General features: G+C 38.2%; 1 protein-coding gene across 6 annotated transcripts in view; it reads right to left on the reverse strand.

The window, feature by feature from the left end:
• PHF14 (PHD finger protein 14) overlaps positions 1 to 22,805 on the reverse strand; it is a 158,425-nt gene that overhangs the window by 100,533 nt on the left and 35,087 nt on the right. For all 6 annotated transcript variants that reach the window (XM_079786511.1, XM_079786514.1, XM_079786509.1 and 3 more), the window contains 7 exons: positions 22,043 to 22,189; positions 21,115 to 21,385; positions 20,699 to 20,805; positions 19,543 to 19,638; positions 16,728 to 16,831; positions 14,015 to 14,146; positions 8,092 to 8,260 (listed from right to left, as the gene is read on the reverse strand). In XM_079786511.1, coding sequence (XP_079642637.1) covers positions 8,092 to 8,260; positions 14,015 to 14,146; positions 16,728 to 16,831; positions 19,543 to 19,638; positions 20,699 to 20,805; positions 21,115 to 21,385; positions 22,043 to 22,189 — 1,026 coding nt within the window. The remainder of the gene's footprint in view (positions 1 to 8,091; positions 8,261 to 14,014; positions 14,147 to 16,727; positions 16,832 to 19,542; positions 19,639 to 20,698; positions 20,806 to 21,114; positions 21,386 to 22,042; positions 22,190 to 22,805) is intronic.

Genomic DNA, 22,805 nt, shown 5'->3' on the forward strand with positions numbered 1-22,805 from the left:
GTCAAAATAAAAGGGACTCTCTCTGCCAAAGTCTCTAACGAGAAAAGTCCTAAACTCATTTGTGTAACTTCTATAAATAAAGAGGAAGAGAGAAAGAAAGTCACTGGGGTAACAGAAGCTGACGTACCATCTATCACAAGAACCTTTATTTTTAAAGATTTTTTACCTCATTCACGTTACTCCCTTTTAATTAACTTTTTTTAAGAAGAAAAATGAGGGAGAGAAAACCTGTGATTCAGTCATAAATGAATGGCAAACATTGTGAAGGCTCAGCTGGAAGGATATTCAGCAAGCTAGGAAATGAGTTAACCCTCTCTCCATTTTAAATACAGCTGGGCTTATAAAAAGCCCAGGTTCACTTCCTTTGGCTTACACTCAGGTACCATCCTCTTGCTATTTCATCACTCTTCAATTCACTGTCTGCATTCACGCTGTCAGTGATTCATTTAACCGCTTTATCAAGAACTCACTGCTTGCCTTGCACAATGCTCAGAGCTGGGACAATATGGACGAAAAAGACAATATCGCAGTCCTCAAAGAGGAAAGAGAAGGGGCGGAGGAAAGGAGTCTGGAAATGTCACTATTCAGGGCACCTACCCATGTGACGACAAGTAAGCCCTACATTAGCGACGGCTGAAAACGGAAGTTGGGTGCTAGGCTAGATTGCCTGTGGTCAGTCTGGCACACATCTCCACCACGACCACAGCCACCTTACTTACTCTGAGCCTGGAAATCCCATTTCCCGGAACTCCCTTCCTTGTGTAGTCCCACGTTAGTAACCTCAGATTTGAGACAGATATGGAAAGTGAAGGTCACTTTTCTCAGGAGGTCATGGGACTCTCCGATGCTTGGCTTTCTCAGATGCCGCAGCCTGTGGACCTTTCCATTAACCTCCACATCGCAGTCCTGGCCAGCTTTGCAGACTTCCCCACAAATTCACTTTTCCACCAGCTCACCAGGGCTCTTCAGGCTGAGATCTTCACTGTCTAGTTCTCTGACCTGATGCCAGCTCCCACCACTTGCTCAAAGCTTCAGGATAAATATTTCATCCACGATTTCTCTGGTGTTCAGCAGAACTCCCCCAACTATGGTGATAGCTTTCTTAACATCCACATTAGCCCCTAATTCTCCACAGCGACTTTTCGTTTTCCTGACCAAACCCTTAGCCACTAAGCTGCTGGAAGTGTGAGGAGCCCAGGAGATTCTGGCCCAGGAGAAGAGCTAGTCATTTTATCTAGAAAGGCAGCACAATAAAGTACTTAAAACTAAGTTTGACTTATGACTAAGAAGCTGCATGTTTTTAGACAGTGAGTTATTTAAACTCTTTCTCAGTTTCTCAGCTATAAGGAATTGATATTAGTAACTACTTCATGGGGTAGTTATGACACATGGATTAATACTAAATAACAGATAAAGGTAAATAAAATATGCTTTTCATTTTTATCCTTCTTTAGACTCAGTCCTCCTATGTGTATCCAGTAATAAAAATGGAGAATAATTGGTACTGAAATACCGGAGATGAGGTACTTTCGAGCCAATCTAAGTAGATGATACAGAGTCATGTCTCCAGAGCAGGAAACAATATGTGAAAAAGTTTCTGAAACCAGATCATTCCTCTTTTACTTATAAATATTTCAATATTTCTGTTTCTTTAATTATTCCCACACTACTTTTCCATATGGCTCATTGATTATTCTCTCTTATTTTTTTGACAAATATACCAACAAAAATATCAAACCATCAAAGTTCAAAATGCTAGTATGTGCCCCTGTATTAAAGGTAGATTTGAAGCATGTGAATTTGGTTTGGGAGAGGGAAATGCTCACAGGAAACTCAAATGAGATTTAATTTTGTTTTAAATTTTTTACAACTAAAAAATACTTTTATAGTAAAAACTTTAAAAATAATTCTAACATTAGAATAATAAGCTGCCAAAAAATTGGCAATTAATTATTATTGCCAAATAATTAAATATAACATTAAAATATGATCAGAGATGGAAAAAAACCCCAAGATGGCGGCATAAGGTATACACCTGTACGTGCTGCATCTCACAACCAAACCAAAACTACAACTAAAAGACAAAACGACTATCACCCAGAACCACGGGAAAGCTGGCTGATTGGAAGTTCTATAACTAGAAGGAAAGAAAAAAGCGCATTGAGACTGTGTAGGATGTGCAGAGCCCCAGAAAAGCAGAGGTACGGAAGTTCGCGTGGAGAGGGCTGGCAACTGAGGACGCGGCTGTCTTTTTCAAGTGGGAGGGAGACACAAGCTCCTGACTGCTCTGAACTCCAGTTTCCGGTGAGACTCTGGGGACCCAGACTCCTATGGGGAGAAACTGGACTGTCTGGCATCAGGTCGGAAAGTGAGGGTGGCTTTCTCGCAGAGGTACGCACAGGAATCATTGTTTACTGCACTGGGGTGCAGGACCCAGGTACACAGAAACTCGGAGATGCAGAGAAGGCTGACTGGCAGCCATCGCTGGTTGCCACACCCTAGTGATTCCCTGAGACTCCACTATGCCCAATTTACAAACCCACCAGACCTGTGCACAGAGGCTATTGCATATTAATGGCCTTCCCTTTCGCAGCTTAACCTAACAAATTTGCAGCTAGGTCAGATAGCTCCAAAACTTCCAAATCCCAAACAAAGAGGAGAAATTTGCAGATCTCGCTGTAGTTCCTGCTGGGTGGCCTCAGACAGTAACTGACTTGCACCTTCTTGAAGATCCAGGAGCCAGTGTACCTAGTGGTCAGTGTGAGATGACACCAGATTTCAACTCTTCACATCCATAAGCGACACACTCAAGAGGCAGACTCAGTGAGCACCAAAACCCCACTAAAGCAAGTCCTGCCCCATAAGGGTGTCTCTAGCACAGCAGTTCTTCCATTATAGACACAGCTGATTCTCACAGCCAATTGGCCTGGAGGTCAATTCCTCCCAGTGTACCAATGGCAATCAAGGCTTAACTACAACAAGACTATGCACCCAGCCTACAAAGAAGTGCACCAAGAGTGTCCAACTCAGGTGATTAGGGAGGCTGGACAACTGGGCCCTATAGATCACCTACCACACAAAGCCACTCCATCAACACAGGGAAGCAGCCAAAATTCGGAGACAAAGAAACATGTCACGAATGAAAGAAATGGAGGAAAGCAAACTACTGGATATAGAGTTCAAAACCAAGGTTATAAGGTTACTCAAGAATCTTCTAGAAACCGCAGAGAAACTTAGTGAGACCTCCGAGGAACTTAATGAGACCTTCAAGGATCTTAATGAGAATGCCAAAAAAAATGGAAAAGGATCAGTCAGAAATTAAGCATACACTGTCTGAAATAAAGAATAATATACAGAAATCCAACAGAAGACTAGAGGACCCCAAGAATCAAACCAAAGATTTGAAATATGAAAAAGCAAAAAACACCCAACCAGAAAAACAAAAAGAGAAAAGAATCAAAAAATATGAAGATAGTGTAAGGAGTCTCTGGGACAACTTCAAGCGTACCAAGATCCGAATTATGGGGGTACCAGAAGAAGAGAGAGAGCAAGATATTGAAAACCTATTTGAAGAAATAATGACAGAAAACTTCCCCCACCTGGTGAAATAGACTTACAAGAAGTCCAGGAAGCGCAGAGAACCCCAAACAAAAGGAATCCAAAGAGGACCACAACAAGACACATCATAATTAAAATGCCAAGGGCAAAAGACAAAGAGAGAATCTTGAAAGCAGCAAGAGAAAAACAGTTAGTTACCTACAAGGGAGAACCCATACGACTGTCAGCTGATTTCTCAACAGAAACTATGCAGGCCAGAAGGGAGTGGCAAGAAATATTCAAAGTGATGATTAGCAAGAACCTACAACCAAGATTACTCTACCCAGCAAAGCTATCATTCAGAACTGAAGGTCAGATAGAGCTTCACAGACAAGAAAAAGCTAAAGGAGTTCATCACCACCAAACCAGTATTATATGAAATGCTGAAGGGTATTCTTTAGGAAGAGGAAGAAGAAGAAAAAGGTAAAGATAAAAATTATGAACAACAAAGTGACAATAAATACATATCTATCAAGTGAATCTAAAAATCAAGTGAATAAAAAATCTGATGAACAGAATAAACTGGTGAATATAATAGAATCAGGGGCATAAAAAGGGAGTGGACTGACAATTCTCGGGGGGAAAGGGGTGTGTGGGGTGCGGGAAGAGACTGGACAAAAATCTTACACCTATGGATGAGGACAGTGGCGGGGGGTAAGGGCACTGGGGGGAGAATCAGGTGTAGGAGAGCTATGGGGGGGGGGGAGAGGAACATCTGTAATAATCTGAACAATAAAGATTTATTTAAAAAATAATAATAAAATAAAATATGATCAGAGATTATCTCCATGTTTGTATAAGAAGGGTATTTTCTGCCCTGGCTAGTGTTGCTCAGTGGTTGGAGTATAGACCCATGCGCTGAGGGGTCAAGTCATGTATCTGGATTGCAGGTTGAATCCCAGATCCTGGTCTGGGCATGAGCAGGACTCAACCAACCAATATGTCTTTTTTGCATCCATGTTTTTTATTTCTCTCTCTCCCCGTCACTGCCTCCTTACCAACCTCTCAAAAAATCTAAGGAAAAAATATCCTCAGATAAGGATTAACAAAAAAAAAAAAAAAGATATTTTCTGAAAGTATAGTATTTTCATTTTTACCCTTAGAAATAGGTCTTTTAATCCATTATTTTTAAACATCTAATCTTTAGTGCTATAATTTTTTTCAAGTAACTTTTCTGGCTAATCTTTTTATCACCTTCAAGTAGAAAAAAATCTAAGAGAAAAATGTAATTCTGGGACTACTTACTTTGAAGAGCACCTACATCTTAGGGAATTGGATGTCTCAAAATATATTGTATTCATTCAGGTTTCTATAAATCCTTATTAAGGAAACCAGAGTAAAATGAAATGAAAATTGACTTTCCTCAGTATCCGAATAATAAAAATATAGTAAGGCTTACTGAAGTTCCCCATTGTACTCTCTGGCCATGATAAATGGAAACTGCCTGTCAGCAGGAAAAAGTAGATGCCATTCTTCTAGTAGCAGCCTTGTTTGGCACAAAGGAGGCATTGGAGCACAAAGATTGACTCTGGGCCCATCTCTCTTAACAATGATCAAAGCACATGATCAAATCAAAAAGATATTCGTTGCTTAATCAAAAAGCTGAGATTCAATAAGCTAAATGTTTTAGATAAATTGGAGTGACTACTTAGGAAAGAAAAAAAATAGGACGGAAAAACATGAACTTTTTCAATTTCACTCAATACAATAGCACAACACTCTTTCCCCGCCGGCCTCCCCCCCCCCCCCCCCCCCCCCGCCCCCCAACAGCAGGTTTCATAGTATTTACAGTTTCAAGAAAGCAAGAGCAAACCAACATAGAACAACAGAAAAAAAACATCTACTTGTGGCTCATCTATATGCATGCTGTCAGTGTACTTACTGATTTGCTGCTTCTAAATGTTTTCTTTTCTTTTTGTTTGATTTTTTTTTTTTAATGTCAGTTTCCTCAAGGTAGAATACATTCATGCATTTTATTAACTTCAACACTATTGCACTAAGATTGACAGGAGTGATGCTGATGCTCTTGAGCAAAGCTTGAAAAGGAAAACTGCTCATACTCAAGAGTACAAAGAAAAAGCGTATTGAATCTATATTTAATGTGAATGAACTCATTTACACGAGACAGTAAGTTGATATGTGCCTGAATTCCTATGACACTAGGCTGTGGAAATACACATGAACATTCTGCTGTCAGATTAGAACACCACATTCCCAACTATGCTACGTAATAACCAAGTATTTTACAACTCTATTTGTACCTCACCTAAATGTTCTACAGACCTCAGTAAAGACATGCGTTCTTAATCGGGCTATCTGGATTCTATTCCTATTTGCTTACTATCTATAAGATGACAGGTTAATTACTCAGGCTTTCTATCCATAGTATGATTTTGAGTAAAATAGAGGTTATAATAGTTAAATACGAACTTATTTTTTAAAAGGGAATAGAATAAGGAACCAAGATGGCGACATAGGTAAACGCTTATACTGGCTGCCTCCCACAACCACATCAAAATTACAACTAAAATAGAAAACAACTATCATTCAGAACCACCTCAACACTGGCTGAATGGAAGCCCTACAACCAGAGAAGTAAAGAAGAAAGCACATTGAGACTGGCAGGAGGCAGAGAGGTGCAGAATGGGCTGGTCCGGCACCCAAGTGTGTTTTGTTTGTTTTTTTAATCTGGAAGGAGATCATCCCTGTGGAGGCTGCCTGTGAGGAACAAGGGGTCCCAGCCCCACACCAGACCCCCAGCTCAGGTTTCCAGAGCTGGGAGGAGAAGTCCCCATAACTCCTGGCCTTAAAAACCAGCAGGGATTGTGGCTCAGTGACACAGAGGCTGCTGGAATCCCAGGTGTCCCTCTTAAAGGGCCAGTGCACAAACTTACACGGTCCAGCTTTTTCCAAGCTCCAGCTCAGGGGACCCAGACATACTGGGAGGAACTGGATTGTCTGGCACCAGGGCAGGAACTCAGGGGCAGCTTTCTCCCAGAAAGAGGTGCTTGCAAGGGTCATTGTTCCTGAGCTAAGACCTCCCCTCTCCCAGGGTTGACTGGCAGCCATAACAGTCTGGAACATACTATTTGTTCAGAACTGGGGATTCCCTGAGACCCCACCCCATCCAATTTGCGGCCCCACCAAGCTATTTGTAGCAGCTTTTCCATATGAATGGCCTGTCCTGGCTCAGGCTTCAGACTTTGCTGAAATCTCTCAAACAAGCTGCAGCTGGTGACAGCTCATCCCAAACCTATCAATAAAAGACCCAAGACCCTGCACTAGCACCAGCCTGCCTTGCTTCAGAGCTGGGCCTGGCCTCCTGCACAGCAACTCTCCCACTGTAATTGCAGCTGGTTATCGGGTCAACTCCTCCCCAAGAAGCCAATAGCAATCCAGGCTCAACTACAAGACTATGAGCACAGCCCACAGGTCACCTACTGCACAAGGCCACTCTACCAATCTACCAATTCCAGGAAACATAGTGTTCTACCTAATACATAGAAACAAACACAGGGAAGCAGCCAAATTATATAAATATATATATATTATATATAAATAGATGTTCATCATCATTCGCATTGAGGGAAATGCAAAATAAAGCGATGATATACTATTTTATATGTATAACATTGAAGAGCACTAAAACAGTGGACAAAACAAGTTTGAGAGCAATAGTAACATTATATATGGCTGGTATGAGTGTAAACTGGTTTGGGAAACATTGGAATTACCTTGCAAAACTGAAGGGGCAAATATCCTATAGTTAAACAAAGCCACATCCTAGTATATACTCTAACTCCTTGTTACCATGCTGCAGGAAACATTTTCAAAAATACTTAAATACTTTCTTCTGTTTATAAAAGAAAAAAGACACAAACAGCAAAACTGGCAATCTACAGAACAAAAGATAAAATAAATAATGATCTATTCTTTCAAAAAAGAAAATCACACCTTAGTGAAAATAAATGACCAGCATATATGAATCAAATCAATATATTATTGGTCAAAGTATCAATAACAGAAGAAAAAAGTGTGACTCCATTCGTACAAAATTCAAAACCAGAAAAACGATTTATTATTTATGAATACTTACATTTGGAGTGTAATTTTAAAAAAATAGATGAGAAATATAAATTTGAGGAAGGGGGTGACTTCTGGGCTAAATGGATGGGAATGTGATTACCCAGGAATTCACAGTGGACTCCAAAGGCTTTAGTAATGCTCTATTTTTGAAGTTGCTTGGTATGTTCATTACATTAATAATAGGTGTTCATTATTATTATGCTTTAGGTGGAATATATAAACTATAAATTCTCAGGTATGTATGGTATATTTCATAATGTAAAACAATATGGTCCTAAGAATGACCAATAACAATATACATGTTTCTTTCTTTGCCTCCTACATATATGTTCATCCTTTGTCTTTCTCACCTTTTCAGTTTTGGCCTCAGAATTTTGTGATAATTATGATAATTAGGGAATAAATTACCGTGTTTCTTATTGGAATCTTCTTGGGTTCTGGAGGCATATCCTGTGGAACAAATTTCACTGGTTCCTTAATCTGCCTCCTTGATCGTTTGGTCCCATCTGGTAAAGTTTCCATGGCCATCTCTGCTTCCATGTCACTGCTCCCAGCCTGGTCACATTCTGAGCACTGCCTATATAAAGGAAAAATATAAGTTCATACATTTATTTTTACCTCCTAGTGTTAGCATTGGTTTCTATAAATATAAAATTCAGAATATATAAAAACATACATTGTGAAGAATATATAAAAATATACATTGGTATATGTGACCACAGGGTATACAATGACTATACATACAGAAAGGCATATACATACCAATAAGAATGGCAACAGTGTGTGTGTGTGTGTGTGTGTGTGTGTGTGTGTGTATGTGTGTGTATGTGTGTGTGTATGAATATATATATATATATATATATATATAGATCCTCTCTAATAAAATGGTAATATGCAAATTAACCATCACTCCGCTACATAAGCCACGCCCACCAGCCAAGCCACGCCCACTGGCCAATCAGGGCGAGTATGCAAATTAACCCCAATCCAAGATGGCTACAGCCACAGAGAGCAAGATTTCCCAGGTAACAGAGGAAGCAAAGCTTTCCATAGCCGTTGCAGGCCTAAGCCTCCACTCAAGCTACAAAGTTTCAATTATAGAAAGTAAACAAATTCAAACAAATGGCGGCAGAATGGAGCTTGAGAGAGCAGGCCAGGGTTGCCGGCGGCAACAGGGGAAGCAAAGCTTTTCGCACACCCTGGCCAGGCTCACCCGCTTAAGGCTACAAAGTTTCAATTGTAGAAGGTGAATTAACTGCCACAGAAATGGCTGCCACCCCGGAGGGTGCAGCAGGCTTGGCTCCGCCCCAGGCTACAAAGTTTCAATTGTAGAAGGAAAATAAATTCCAGATACCAGGGTCTCCCCTTGGGTTGCCAGGGGGCGTGGCCGGCCTGCAAACCACCACAGGCCCCTCGCTCAGGCCGCCCCACACCCCAAGGGAACCCCCACCCTTATCTGTGATACCCTTCAGGGCAAACCAGCTGGCCCCCACCCGTGCACCAGGCCTCTATTCTATCTAATAAAAGAGTAATATACAGATTGATCATCACTGCAACACACAATATGTCTGCCCCCATTTTGTCAAAGATCCTGCCCCCATGTGGACACAAGATGGCCACTACAAGATGGCCAGCAGGAGAGGGCAGTTGGGAGGCACCCGGCCTGCAAGGGAGGGCAGTTGTGAGGGACCAGGCTTGCAAGGGAGGGCAGTTGGAGGTGATCAACCCTGCAGGAGAGGGCAGTTAGGGGTGACCAGGCTGGCAGAGGAGGGAAGTTGGGGGCAAACAGGCTGGCAGGGGAGCAGTTAAGCATCAACCAGGCTGGCAGCCGAGTGGTTAGGGGGTGATCAGGCTGGCAGGCAGAAGCGGTTAGGGGCAATCAGGAAGGCAGGCAGGCAAGCAGTTGGGAGCCAGCAGTCCTGGATTGTGAGAGGGATGTCCGACTGCCCGTTTAGGCTCGATCCCACCAGGATCGGGCCTAAACGGGCAGTCAGACATCCCTCCAGGAGTCCCAGATTGGAGAGGGTACAGGCTGGGCTGAGGGACAACCCCCCGCCGTGCACGAATTTCGTGCACCGGGCTTCTAGTATATATATATATATATATCTTAAGGTAATTCCATGTACCCCTGTAAGTGTTATAAGAACATATGTAATAATGCGGCATGTTTAAGTGAAGTAACTAACATAAGAAATTCAACATTAATCAAAAATATTTCCCTTTGGAAATCATGACTTTGCCTTAAGTGACATGTACTGTGATACCTGAAAATCAGTCTTTTATTAACCCTGGCTCTACTTCCATTATAGCAATCATATCCTTTAATCTTAATGATAAGCCATGATGAGTATACCAACTAAAAAACTCTGTAGAAATCATTTCTAAAAAGTGTTGAAAAAATGAATGGGTCTTTTTATTAGTGATCCATACCATTTATGAAAGAGGAAATATAAACTTACTCATTAAAATAATTTAATGAAGCATTTTTAAAAACATGGGGATGGGGAGAAGATGGCAGAGTAGCATGCAACAGGAATCTGTTTCTCTAACTAAAATATAACTGCACTAGCCAAATCTATCTGATGTAACTATTTTGGAACTCTGGAGTCTATAGAAGACTTGCAACTTCCAGGGAAAGGCTTGCGCAGGCAAACTGCTGTTAATTTCAGTCAACTTCAGCTCTTGCCGAATAGCAGCTAGCCCAATGCCCATCCCAAGCCACATGGCAGGCAGTTGTGCACATATTCCTGCACTACCTTGCACACAGTAGTTAGAATCCAAGGTGGGCAAAACAAACCCTGACTTCAAATACTGGGTTCTGTGCTCTGTACTTTTGATCATAGAAGCATGGACAAAGAGGTGGGTGACCTCCCTCTATTATTGCAAGATACTCCCCCTCAGTCTGAAGTGACTTCCAGAACTTAAAAGACTGGCATCTTTTATCCCTCCACCTTCATTTTTCTCTTCTTCCCCGTTTGGGAACCATACATTAACCTTTTGCACTCGGATGTCGAGTGTGACTCGACATGGTTAGCATTAGAATAAAGGTATCGAGAAAAAAGCAAGCAAGTGCAAAGGGTTAAAGACTAGGTCATTCAAAAATAAGAGCAAAATAAAAATTAGAAAGTGACCATGCTTGCCTAGGGAAAAGTTCAGGAAAGACATAAGACCATAAGCTTATACCTCAGGTAGAGACAGCCCACTCTAATTCTATATAATAAAAGGCTAATATGCAAATTGTCCCCTCGACCGGGAGTTCGACCAAGGGGCGGGGCCGGCTGGCCAACGTGTCCCTTCTCCTCCTCCCCACGCCGGGCGGGCTGCCGGATCCCACCCATGCACAAATTCGTGCACCGGGCCTGTAGTAATAAATAATAATAACAAAACAGCAAACCCTGGAGATAGAGGAGAATTTCATTTCCAGAGTTACCACATTATTAAATTTAAATATCCAGTTTTTGACCAAAAAAACAAAGCTTACAAAGAAAGGCAAAAGTACAGTCCATTTAAAGAACAAAAATTAAGTAAACAGGAACTGTGTCAGAATACTTGATGGCAGATCTATAAGACAGACTTTAAAACAACTATTATAAAGATGCTCACTAAGCAAAAGGAAGTTTTGGAGAAAGTCTGGAAAACAATGTATGAACAAAATAGAAATATCAATAAAGAGAAAGCCAAAAAAAAAAAAGCAAAAAGAAATCTGGAGCTGAAAAGTACAACAATTGAAATGAAAAATTCACTTTTCGTGGGAAATAAGGCAGCGTTAAGCAGGCATAAGAATCAGTGGGGATTATCAAGTATGTTGAACACAAAGAAAAAGACTGAAGAAAAGAGTAGAGGCTAAGGGACATGTGTGACATCGGCAGGCGGACCAACATTTGCATTGTGGAAGTCCCAAAAGGAGAAGAGAGAAAGGGACAGAGAGAATGTTTAAAGAAATTACTGAAAACTCAAATTTGATGGAACTACATGAGTATAACTATCTAAGAAGCTCAGTGAACACCAAGTTAGATAAACTCAGAATCCCACACTAAGACATATTATCATTAAATTTTGCAAAGAAAAAAACACAGACTCTTGAAAGCAGAAAGAGAAATTCAGAATCGTCACATAGAATCCTCAATGAGATTATCAGTAGATTTCTTACCAGAAACTTTGGAGGCCAGAAGGCACTGGGTCCATGCTGAAGGAACTTGTCAATGAGGGGATTTAGTCCCCTATGGGCCTCTGGTCTCAGAGGGTATTGTCATTTATGGGGGTATCCAGCCATTTCTTTCAGTTTAATTTATACGGGGGGTACCTGGGTGGCCCTTCCAAGTAGTTCCTTCTCCCAGACTATTGGGTTGATGGCAGAGTATATATGGGATGGGATGGAATCTAACTGAGGGTTGGCTGAGCCTTGGTTACAGAGTGGCCATTTTTCTGGGTTAAACTAAGAAATTGGATATTAATACCTAGGGCCATCATTAAATCACTTCCCATTAAGGGAGCAGGACATCCTGGCATTACCAGGAATTGTTGAGAAACTAAACAATCTTAAAGGTGGCAGCTGAGAGGTGGGTTAAAATATTATATTTTAGGCTGCCTGTTTTCCCCCATATTGGTACAAGCCAAGGATGTCAAGGGTCTCATATGTTCTGTTAAGACTGAGTAGGTGACTCTTGTGTCAATTTAAAAATTAACCTTTCACCTGCTATGACGAGTCACCTGGGGTTCTTTTATAGTCACAAGATATCTTCCATGTGGAACCATCAGTTGGGCCTTTTTAGTCTTTTTCAGATAGGGCTATTATGGGTTCTGGAGTCCCTCTCTCCCTTTGAAGATGCAGACAGTCCCTTTCTTAATGTCCTAGCTGGTTGCAAAAAGAGTAAAACCTGGGGGGCTCGGTCCTGAGGAGTGAAGCCAAGGTCCCAGTTCGTGGGGACATTGTTTGCCTCAATGACCCAGCTCTTTCATCTAAAGTTATTCCAGAAACTCTCACCCACTAAAACCAGAGCTTGCAGACAAGTTCCTAACCCCACTTAAGGAGAGAACTATACATCTCCATGTCCATGATCATGGCTTAAGCACCCTGTCCCTGGAGACTAATAAAATGGCTTTCATTTTAGAAACTCACTTAGGATACTTATTAATACTGCTGGCATTCCGATAAGATATAGCAGTATCTTCTTAAATTCTGGTTTAAAAAGCACATAAATATCAAAAGAAATACAGTCCACTATATTCGAGAAGAGCAGACAAGTATGAGTGTCTCATGACAAACTGACGAAAGAACATTATGAAAATTAATCCTGTATAATGGTGAGAAAAAAATGTAAGATTCCTAATACAATGAACAGAGATAGCTTCATGAGATACAACAGTGAGGTAAAAAACATGTTTAATATGTTTGAGAAACACACACGGCTTTTTGTATAGACTATCACTTAAGAATTTGGGGTTCATTCTCTTCTAAAACTAGAAAGGTAGTTTGTATTAAAAAAATATCATGTCCATTCCAAAGTTTTTTGCGTCCCATATTCTTCCTATATAGAATCAACCTATTAAAATCTGAACATCTGTCTCTCCCTTGGACTAAAATTAAGACAAGGATAGAACTCAACATAGTTATCATAAACTTTTATCAAACATCTGTAGTGATTCAATATGCCCAGGTTAAGGAAAAAAAAATAATTAAGAAACATGTCAAATGTTTCTAGATTTGCGAAGAATAGTTTAACTTATATGTAACTAGCACAAATGACAAATACCAGATGTAAAGCCTTCAGTGACACTAATTTAGAAATAAAATAGAAAATTACAAATAAAAGCATGAATATGGAGGCAAATTCTTGATAAATTAATTCCATTTCAAAACAAATAAAGCATTTGAGAAATTCTTATAATAAAGTAAAAGAGAATTATAAACACACTAGACAGAATTTATGCTTTAAGATCCACTAAAATACCAAAACAGCCTCCATTAACTTAAAATTCATTTCTCAAAAAAAAACTATTACTGTATTATTCATATAATACTATTATAAACATGTATATCAGAAGCATTTTTATCACAAAAACAGAAAACAATAACAATGTGAGGTTATGAATATATTAATTAACTTGGTTGTTATGATTATTTTACAATCAAATCATTGACTTGTACACCTTAAAGTATATATTCCATTTTTGTCGATATACCTCAATAGAGTTGAATAAAATACTTATGAAAGTATCAACTTTAAAATGTGCCACACACTTTATTATGAAGCAATATAACATGTCATCTTACACTGTTGAAATGAAGCCAACCCAATTCTAACATCTAAATCCTCTCCATTGTACTTACCAATAACTGTTTTTGGTCTTTCTCGGCATCCTTGTAAGAGGAGGGTCCAGACATCCAAGATGGTAATGGAGTTTACAGGTATCACACAGCAAAAGAAGATGCTGGTCATGGTTCTTCTTACAAATTCCACAACTTTGAATAGAGGCAGCAAATAAAGTATTAGAATAATAATTATCATAGAACAGTTAATTGGTAGCAATTTTTTTAAATTTCAAAATTTTGTACTAACATTTCTTTTTGTTGAAGTCAAATATTTTTTCAAAATAAAACTTTTTGTAATGTCAATAAGTAATTATTAATTCTAAATACTTTTAAAAATAGCATGAATCTAGTATAAATTTAAATAGTGTTAGAGACAAACCTTTTGGAGCAGGGCATATAGGAGATATTTATTCTCAACATCTTTATCTTAATTTTATCACTTAAAACCCATTTAACATTAGCCACATTTTTCTCTAAAAATATACATTATTAAACAAAAATTTCAATTTTCTACCTCTCTAAAACTACAAAGGAAGTAATGTTACAAACAAAATTCAGTTTCTTTCCTACCATTAATTATAAATCTTTCAAAGAGCCTCCAACATGTAAATAAGGTACATATATACATGTCTCTTTTCAAAATCAGACTTTGCATCTTAAAAATATACTATATATATTTACTGCAGAGAATGGGGAGTTTTACTATTGGCGTTACTGTTATTTTGGATTTTTGTTTGTTTTTAAGGAATCTAACTTTTCTTGTGCAAAAAGGCAACTACTGAGAGCACACACACCATGTCCTGAAAATCTAGAGTATATTTATTAATATTGGGAATGTAAAGACTAAGGGAAGAGAATCTAAAAGAGCTATCCATGTGCAGAAACAGCAATGATTTTTGAATTTTTTAAACAATCCTAGAAAAAAAAAAGATCATACACACACAACAACAACAACCAGCACCACCACCACCAGTATTTGGTCTCAAAATTGTTCAGAGTAAAAAAAAAAAAAATCACCTATAATATAGTCAAAAGTAAAAATTAACTGTAGAGATAAAACTTAGAAGAATACTTTTAAATGAACAAGTTTTGTTTGGAAAAAGCTGGATTGAGAATGTGTTAGTCTTCACACAGTACACTAAGACACTAATGGGGCTTTTTCCACATTTCAAGGAAGTTATTTGCTATTACCTACAGAGGGAGCCTTCAAACAGGAATGGAAAATAAGTATAAAGATTGATACTGTGGCTATAGCTACTAGTTCTGTAAAAGGAAGAGGTTGTAGGCAAAGTTATGTATTACATAAGCATATACGCAGGTTACATGAATATTCACATTTATGTATGTATATATACACACAAATAAATCTAGCATCTTCTAAACTTTTCTCGTTTAATCAGTTAAAAAAAAAAATCCCAGCCTGTGTGGCTCAGTGGTTGAGCATCAACCTGTGAACCAGGAGGTCACAGTTACATTCCTGGTCAGGGTACATGCCTGGGTTGTGGGCTCCATTCCCAGTAGAGAGTGTGCAGTGGGCAGCCAATCAATGATGCTCTCTCATCATTGATGTTTCTAACTTTCTCTCCCTCTCTCTTCCTTTCCGAAATCAATAAAAATATATTTTTTTAAAAAGATCCTTTGAGCTCTGGACAGTATAGCTCAGTGGATAAGAGTATAGGCTTGAGCCCCCAAGGGTTGAGGGTTCGATTTTCAGTCAAAGGCACATACCTGGGTTGCAGCTTTAATCCCGGACACCGGTCAAGGCATGTGCGGGAGGCAACCAATCCATGTGTCTCTCTCACATCAATGTTTCTCTCTCTTTCTCTCTTCCCCTCCCTCCATCGCTCTGAAAAGTATCCTCGGGTGAGGATTAACAATAAAAAAAATCATTTGGGGTGGTGAACACAAATACAGTGTACAGATGACAGGTTGTGGAATTGTGCACCTATATAATTTTCTTAACCAGTGTCACCCCAATAAATTCAATAAAAAGGGAAAAATGGAAGGGAGGAAGGGAGGGAGGGAGGGAGGGAAGGAGGAAAGAAGGAAAAAGAAAATATTGTAACCCATTAAGGTATGGAAAGAAGTCTTGACTATGTAAAATTACTATAATGGTGGACACTGTAAAATATTAAGCCAAAAAAAAAATACGTCTGGAAACAAAATTATCAAAATTATTAAAGCTTAGCATAGAGAGAGAAAAATGTAGACAGGTTCAAATTTAAAACCTATCTTCATTACCCACCACTGCACAAAGGCAATAATTCAGGAGATACATATATATATACACACACACATATATATGATAGCCATCAAAACCTAAAAACACATGCAGAACTCTAAAACTTACTCAAGTAAAATAAAAATTCCTATTTATCTAATGTATTGTTTAATTATTTATAAAAATAATCATCTACATTATTTAAAGTCATTTTCCAATTCCCCAAAGAGGATCGTTCATTTCCATAAAGCTTATGCACGTATATCCTCAGTTATTTAAAAGATACAAAGAGTCATTTCATTTATCTTATTAAACGATGAGTAAAAATCTCTTCTATCATTACACTTGAAAACATTTTTGATTAAGGTATTAATAAAAATAATTTTAAATGCATTTAACTTAAATTCTGGTGTGGACATAATTCATTCTCAAATACTTGAAGTATTTTGTTACTAAAAAGTATTAGCTTAAAAACACACGATATCAATCTGCCATAATTTCATTACTTGCCTATAAAGTACTGTAGGAAGAATAGATGTCTTTTGTGCGCCTCCTTCTTTTTTACTTGGTTTTCGCTCCTTGGGTGCCCGCAAAATTGCCGGTATGTTCAACTTCTATTGGTTTGAACAAATACAGTTTATTGCAACATTTTCCCCTCTATGCCACTCTAGTCAACTGAAAGTGCTAGGATTATGAGGGGAAATGTTTTACCAGCTATTACACAGGAAAAATAATTAAAATGAGTTTTTGTTTCACAGCTACTTCCATCATTTTCAGGGGAACACTAAAACATTATGAAAATTAAACTTGTACTTTAGCTTTAAAAAGTGAAAGACAAGGACAAGCATTTAAGAACATTAAAAAAAAATACACACAGTACATTGACAAAAAGAATATTGAAGCCGTTTATTTTCCTCAGTATCCCAACTACACTGGTGCTCCCTAGGTTAATTAGAAAAATTATCTTATTGGACCAAACTCTCCACAAAGCGAATGAGAATCTCTTTGGGTTTCTACTAATCTGTAGTATGCTGGCTTCTCAGACAGCAACCATCTATCAAAGTCATTTCTCAGTGGCCCAGTGGGCCGGCATCTGTTCAACCAACTGGAAAAAAAGTGTCATGCAAGCAGTACAAATGAATTCTACCTCTGCTGTGCATTTTATATTTGCACAAGGAAATCAGAGCTTCTGTTAAAAGTCATTTAATAAATGGAAATGCCCTTTTATAGCAGATTCTTACGAAACTAACTTGCAAATCAAGCCAAAAGATAATGCTAGCTTGGCAAATAAACTAATAATAGGCTTGTACTCAACATTAAATTCTCTAAATATAAAATACAAAACACCAGCCCTAGCCAGGTAGCTCAGTTGGTTAGAGTGTCATCCCATCCTGATACGCCAAGATCATGGGTTCTATCCCCAGTCAGGACACATACAAGAAATGAATGCATGAATAAGTGGAACAACAAAAATCAATGTTGCTCTCTCTCTCAATCAATAAATTTCCTATATAATAAAAGGCTAATATGCAAATCGACCAAACAGCAGAATGACCGGTCACTATGACACACACTGACCACCTGGGGGCAGACGCTCAACACAGGAGCTGCCCCCTGGTGGTCAGTGTGCTCCCACAGGGGGAGCGCCACTCAGCCAGAAGCTGGGCTCACGGTTGGCAAACACAGCAGTGGTGATAGGAGCCTCTCCCGCCTCCGCGGCAGCGCTAAGGATATCTGTCAGTTGGACATCACCCAAGGGCTTCCGGACTGTGAGAGGGTGCAGGACGGACGAGCTGAGGGGACACCCCCCCCAGCAAGTGCACGATTTTCATGCACCAGGCCTCTAATATATATATAAAACACCATAATCTTCAAAAAATCCATCAACAACCTATTGATAGAAACAAAGGTCAGTTCTGCATAAGCAAGTATTCATTCTCAGCTTTTAAACTGTATTCTTCATTACTAGAGGCCAGGTGCACAAAATCGTGCACGAGTGGGGTCCCTAGGCCAGTCTGGCAATCAGGGCCGTCTCGCCCAGTCCCGATCGGGGCTGAGCTGATCGGGGCCGGGCTGATTGGGGCCTGCCGGCCGGGGGGTAGAGTGGGGGAGGAACCATGGGAGGTTGGCGGGCTGGCCAGGGGGGAAAGACCATGGGAGGTTGGCCGGCCATGGGAGGTTGGCTGTGGGAGGGTACTGACCACCAGGGGGCAGCTCCTTCCTTGAGCACCTTCCCCCTGGTGGTCAGTGTATGTCATAGCGACAGGTCGACTGGTCGTTCCTGTTGTTCTGGTCATTCGGTCATAACAGTCGCTTAGGCTTTTATATATATAGATAAGCCACATACATCCTATTCACAAATGCATTCCTCAAAACTAGCATGTCACAATACATATCAGTGTGTATTGCTTCCTAAAATAATATGTCTACACACATTGTACGATGAATTTGAGTCTTTGTTAACCTGTGAAATGAGTATAATGAAAAATATCTTTTCTTTGAAAATCATTGTTCACAAACAAAACTACTTTCAAAATGAAAGGACCACAGTGAGTCTCCATCATCCTTAAAAAATATAACTGAAATTACTTGAATGAATTCTTAATTTATGAATTATATACACTGTACTTAAAAAAAAAGAACATTCAAAGAAATCCATTTGGCAATGATTCTTCTTTTCAACAAAAGCACAGGCTAAAATGTTCAAGGGTAAAGTAATTTTAATACCTGCTAAAGGGGAAAAACTATATTTTAAAGTTTCACAAATCATTTCTTACACAGCTCAAAAGCAAATCAATATGAAAATGAATCTCATCTCTCCATTAGCCTTTTAAATTTTACATTTAAAAAATTTTTACATCTGTTTCTTTCTCTCTCCCTCTCCCTTCCTCTCTCTAAAAAAAAAAATCAATAAGAAATATTTTTTAAAAACACAAAATAACAATATAAGAACAAGTCAGAAGAAAATATGACAAAGAATTTAAAACTGCTAAATTGAGGTTGGGGGTGAGGAATGTGGTAGGAGTTAACTCATGCTTCAAATCTTAACTTCATCACAATCCCAAGTCACTCGGTTAGAGCAAATGAAAAAATTCTGCAAACGAGACAGCTGTTAAAACAACCAAATTAAGCTACAGGTTCTATGGAGGCAGATTTTAATGCTCTATATGTATTTCAGGAAGAAATCATTATCCAAGAGGATTAGTTGGCCCAAATTAAATAGAATTCTTCAGTTAGCAAAGTAGCAGTTGTATCAGAGATCTGATTTTTGAAAATAAAATGGAGAACAAGAATAGAAGAAGATAGCAAATGGAAAGAAACTAACCTGCCCTGTAATTCTGCCCAGTAAGGCCCATATTCCTTGCCCTTCACTTCGAAGTTTCCCATTCAGGTTTTGTAGTTCTTCTAAAGATTCACATAGCTACAATGCAATAATTCAAATTAGCAAACCATTAGAATGTAATTTATCAATATCAAAAATATTTATATTCATATTCCATATAGTTTTAATACATTCAAGTCACACACCACTGAGAGATGTATCCAATCAGTTAAGAAGACTCAACAAAATGTAAGCATTTTTCCTAATGACAATGATACCTACATTTATATATTTCTATAGTTTACTATATAATTTCACACACATTTTGCCAATTAATTCTTGTGACTATCAAAAAGCATTTCTACTATATCCCAATGAGAAAACCAAGAAACATAGTGTTTTGTTGACTTGGCCAAGATCATAGAACTAGCAAGAACCCCCAGGTCTCCTGAATCTAATCCAGTATTCTTTCACTATTGTGTGGTTAATTATGGGATATTTCTTCCTACTAATTTTTTATCACTTAAAATGTTATCTAACGATAAGTCAATACCAAATGTTAATGTTACTTACTACCTAACATTTTAGCCACATCTTGCTTTTATATGATCTCTCTTTTTGAGCTCCCTCATCATTAGAATGAGGAGGTAGAATAAAAATTTTAACCGGGAAGTTTTGTGTGTTTTTTTTAATCAAAAATAACATTACAATTCAAGATAAAAATAGTAATTTAATAGTAAGTTTCCAAGTTTTCTACAAACTTAGAGAAGTTCCATATTTCAGGGATTAGGAATAAAGAACGGAGTCAGACTGCTTAGTCTCAAACACCACTCTATGACTTGAAGGCCTGCATGAGCCTACGCAAATTACTTCACCTGTTTAGGAGTTCCCTTCTCTGAAAATGGGCATAATCCACATTACACAGTTGCGTGAGAATTAAATGAATGAATACACGTGAAGTTCTCAAAATTGTGACTGGCACATAACATAGCAAGTGCCCAATAAGTGTTAGAGAAGATAATGAGAGGTGGGAGTTGTAGAGAAGGGCCTAAAAACTCCAGAAGAATTTCAAAATGAAAGGTAAGTAGTAATGCTGTAAAAATAACCAAAAAAATCATCAATAAGATCTATTATATTATTTGTCCTGCAGCCAACTTACCTTATTATATTCCACATGAAGCTTTTCTTGTTCATTCTCTAATTTATCCTTTATATTCTTTTGTTCAGCCATGTTTTCCTGAATTTGAATCATGCGCATATTTCTCTCTATTTAAATTAAATATCCAATTTTACTTTAGTAGAAAATAAAAGCTGATATACAAAATACACAAAGGAAGAAGCTAGCCATAGAAATGTCACATGGATAAACCTACATTGTCTAAAACACTTTTAACTCTATTCACAAAGATATGAACCTAGCATTTTACAACGACCCACAGATTATTAGGAAAATAAACATGCTTCTGCTTGATACATGCATCATGACTAATAAATTAAAAATTGACAGCATATCAAATATTTTCATTAGCAAATTGTTTTCATTGAAAATGTGCATGCATCTGTGTCTATACTGACCAAAATAATAATTCACAAAATCAGCAGTGAGAGCAGGTTGCTTATGCTTTCTCCTTCCATCCACACTAGAACTAGTATCTGAATTGTCCACTGGGAAGATATCTGTGCTGATCCCCATTAGTTCTGCTTTCCGCATCAGTTTCCGAATGGCTGAAGCACTGCTAGTGAGTGGTCTGGGCAATTTTTCCCTTGGAACCCAGGCCTGGGGTCTGGTAGATCGAGCTAGTTCTGCTTTGGCACGATACTGCTGAAGCCGGGCATTGATCCTTGCCTATAAAAATATGTATACAAATTTTAAAAGATATTAAAACGGAATGTACTCCTTAAAATTTTTACCTCCATGCTTAGAGAAAGTAAAGATACTTGAATTCCCTATGTCAAGGCAAGTAATAGCTATCCATGGTCCTTGAGGTATACTGGTCCTTAAGATATACTGCATAATTCTTGGGTTACAGTAAATTATGTCTACCCCTAGTAATAACTGTCCTACTCTATGATCAGAGTTGTCATAAATTAATTTCATTAAGCTGAAGTTTTCTCTTCTTAATAACTGCAATAGTGTCCATAAATTTACCTAATTTACACAGAAATACATTTTAAATGATGGGCAAACTGATCAAATCCTTTGCATAAACATCAGAACAGACTGAAAAAGATGTGGTTGACATATTGCATGGATAGAATAATTTCTTCTAAGCCATGTTTCTCAGTGTATTTGGAAACATGCTTTATAAATGGTTGCTCTGTTGACTAGCTGAGGAGCAATGTATTTAGCCATAAACTATACTCGCCATTTAACTTAATGACAACCCATTTCCTAAGCAACTAACCAAATTTCATCACTATATTTCATATGCCATTGGCAAACACACGTGAGATCTGAAATACATAACCTCAAATAAACATGAGTTTGGCATAAATTCCATACCTGTGCTTCTGGTGATAGCTGCTTCTCTCTTTCTTGTAAAGACATTTTACAGTAAGATTGTAGAGCCAAGTAGTTTTTTCTCTTCCACTTTCTATCTAACCTATCTGCATGTTGCTTGCAATAAGCAAAAAATGGATCTGCTATATCCTATATAAAAAAAACAGGGAAAGAAAGTAAACATTTTTTACTCCAAAAGGTTATAGGAAACCTAACACAAGAGATAATTTTTTAAAAACTCACCAACAGTATTATTTCTAAAATAAATTATAAAAGTAATTTATACACATAGTAATAAAAACTGCTTCTTTAGAAACTTAATTCTGCATGTCAATGTCAAATTAACAATTTTTTTTTCTTAAAAGTGCCTTATGGATTTAAAAATACTTAAGTCAACTTTTATGTTGTATATTTAATCCATAAATTAAATATTAAAAGTTCTGTTTAAAATAAATAGGATTTTAATAACCTTAAGTAAAAATTATCACTAAACATCAAAGTTATAGATTAAGATGGTAAAACAACAATATATTAAGAAAATACAGAACTAGCCAACAAGATAAGTGGGACATGTCCAACTAGCTACCAATGCATGGACAGATTCTACCCAGGACAAAAATGGATTAGGAAGACCAGGCCCTGTCAATAAAACACTTTAGGTATCCCCTCTAACTCTTTATATAACCCTAAAACCTCAAATGGAAACACAATGCTCTCATAGCCATCTTTCATAGTACTAGCCTTTTCCCCCCCTAATTTAAGGAAA

The sequence above is a fragment of the Cnephaeus nilssonii genome, assembly GCF_951640355.1.
Source record: "Cnephaeus nilssonii genome assembly, chromosome: 12".
In the NCBI taxonomy this organism is placed as follows: Eukaryota; Metazoa; Chordata; class Mammalia; order Chiroptera; family Vespertilionidae; genus Cnephaeus; species Cnephaeus nilssonii.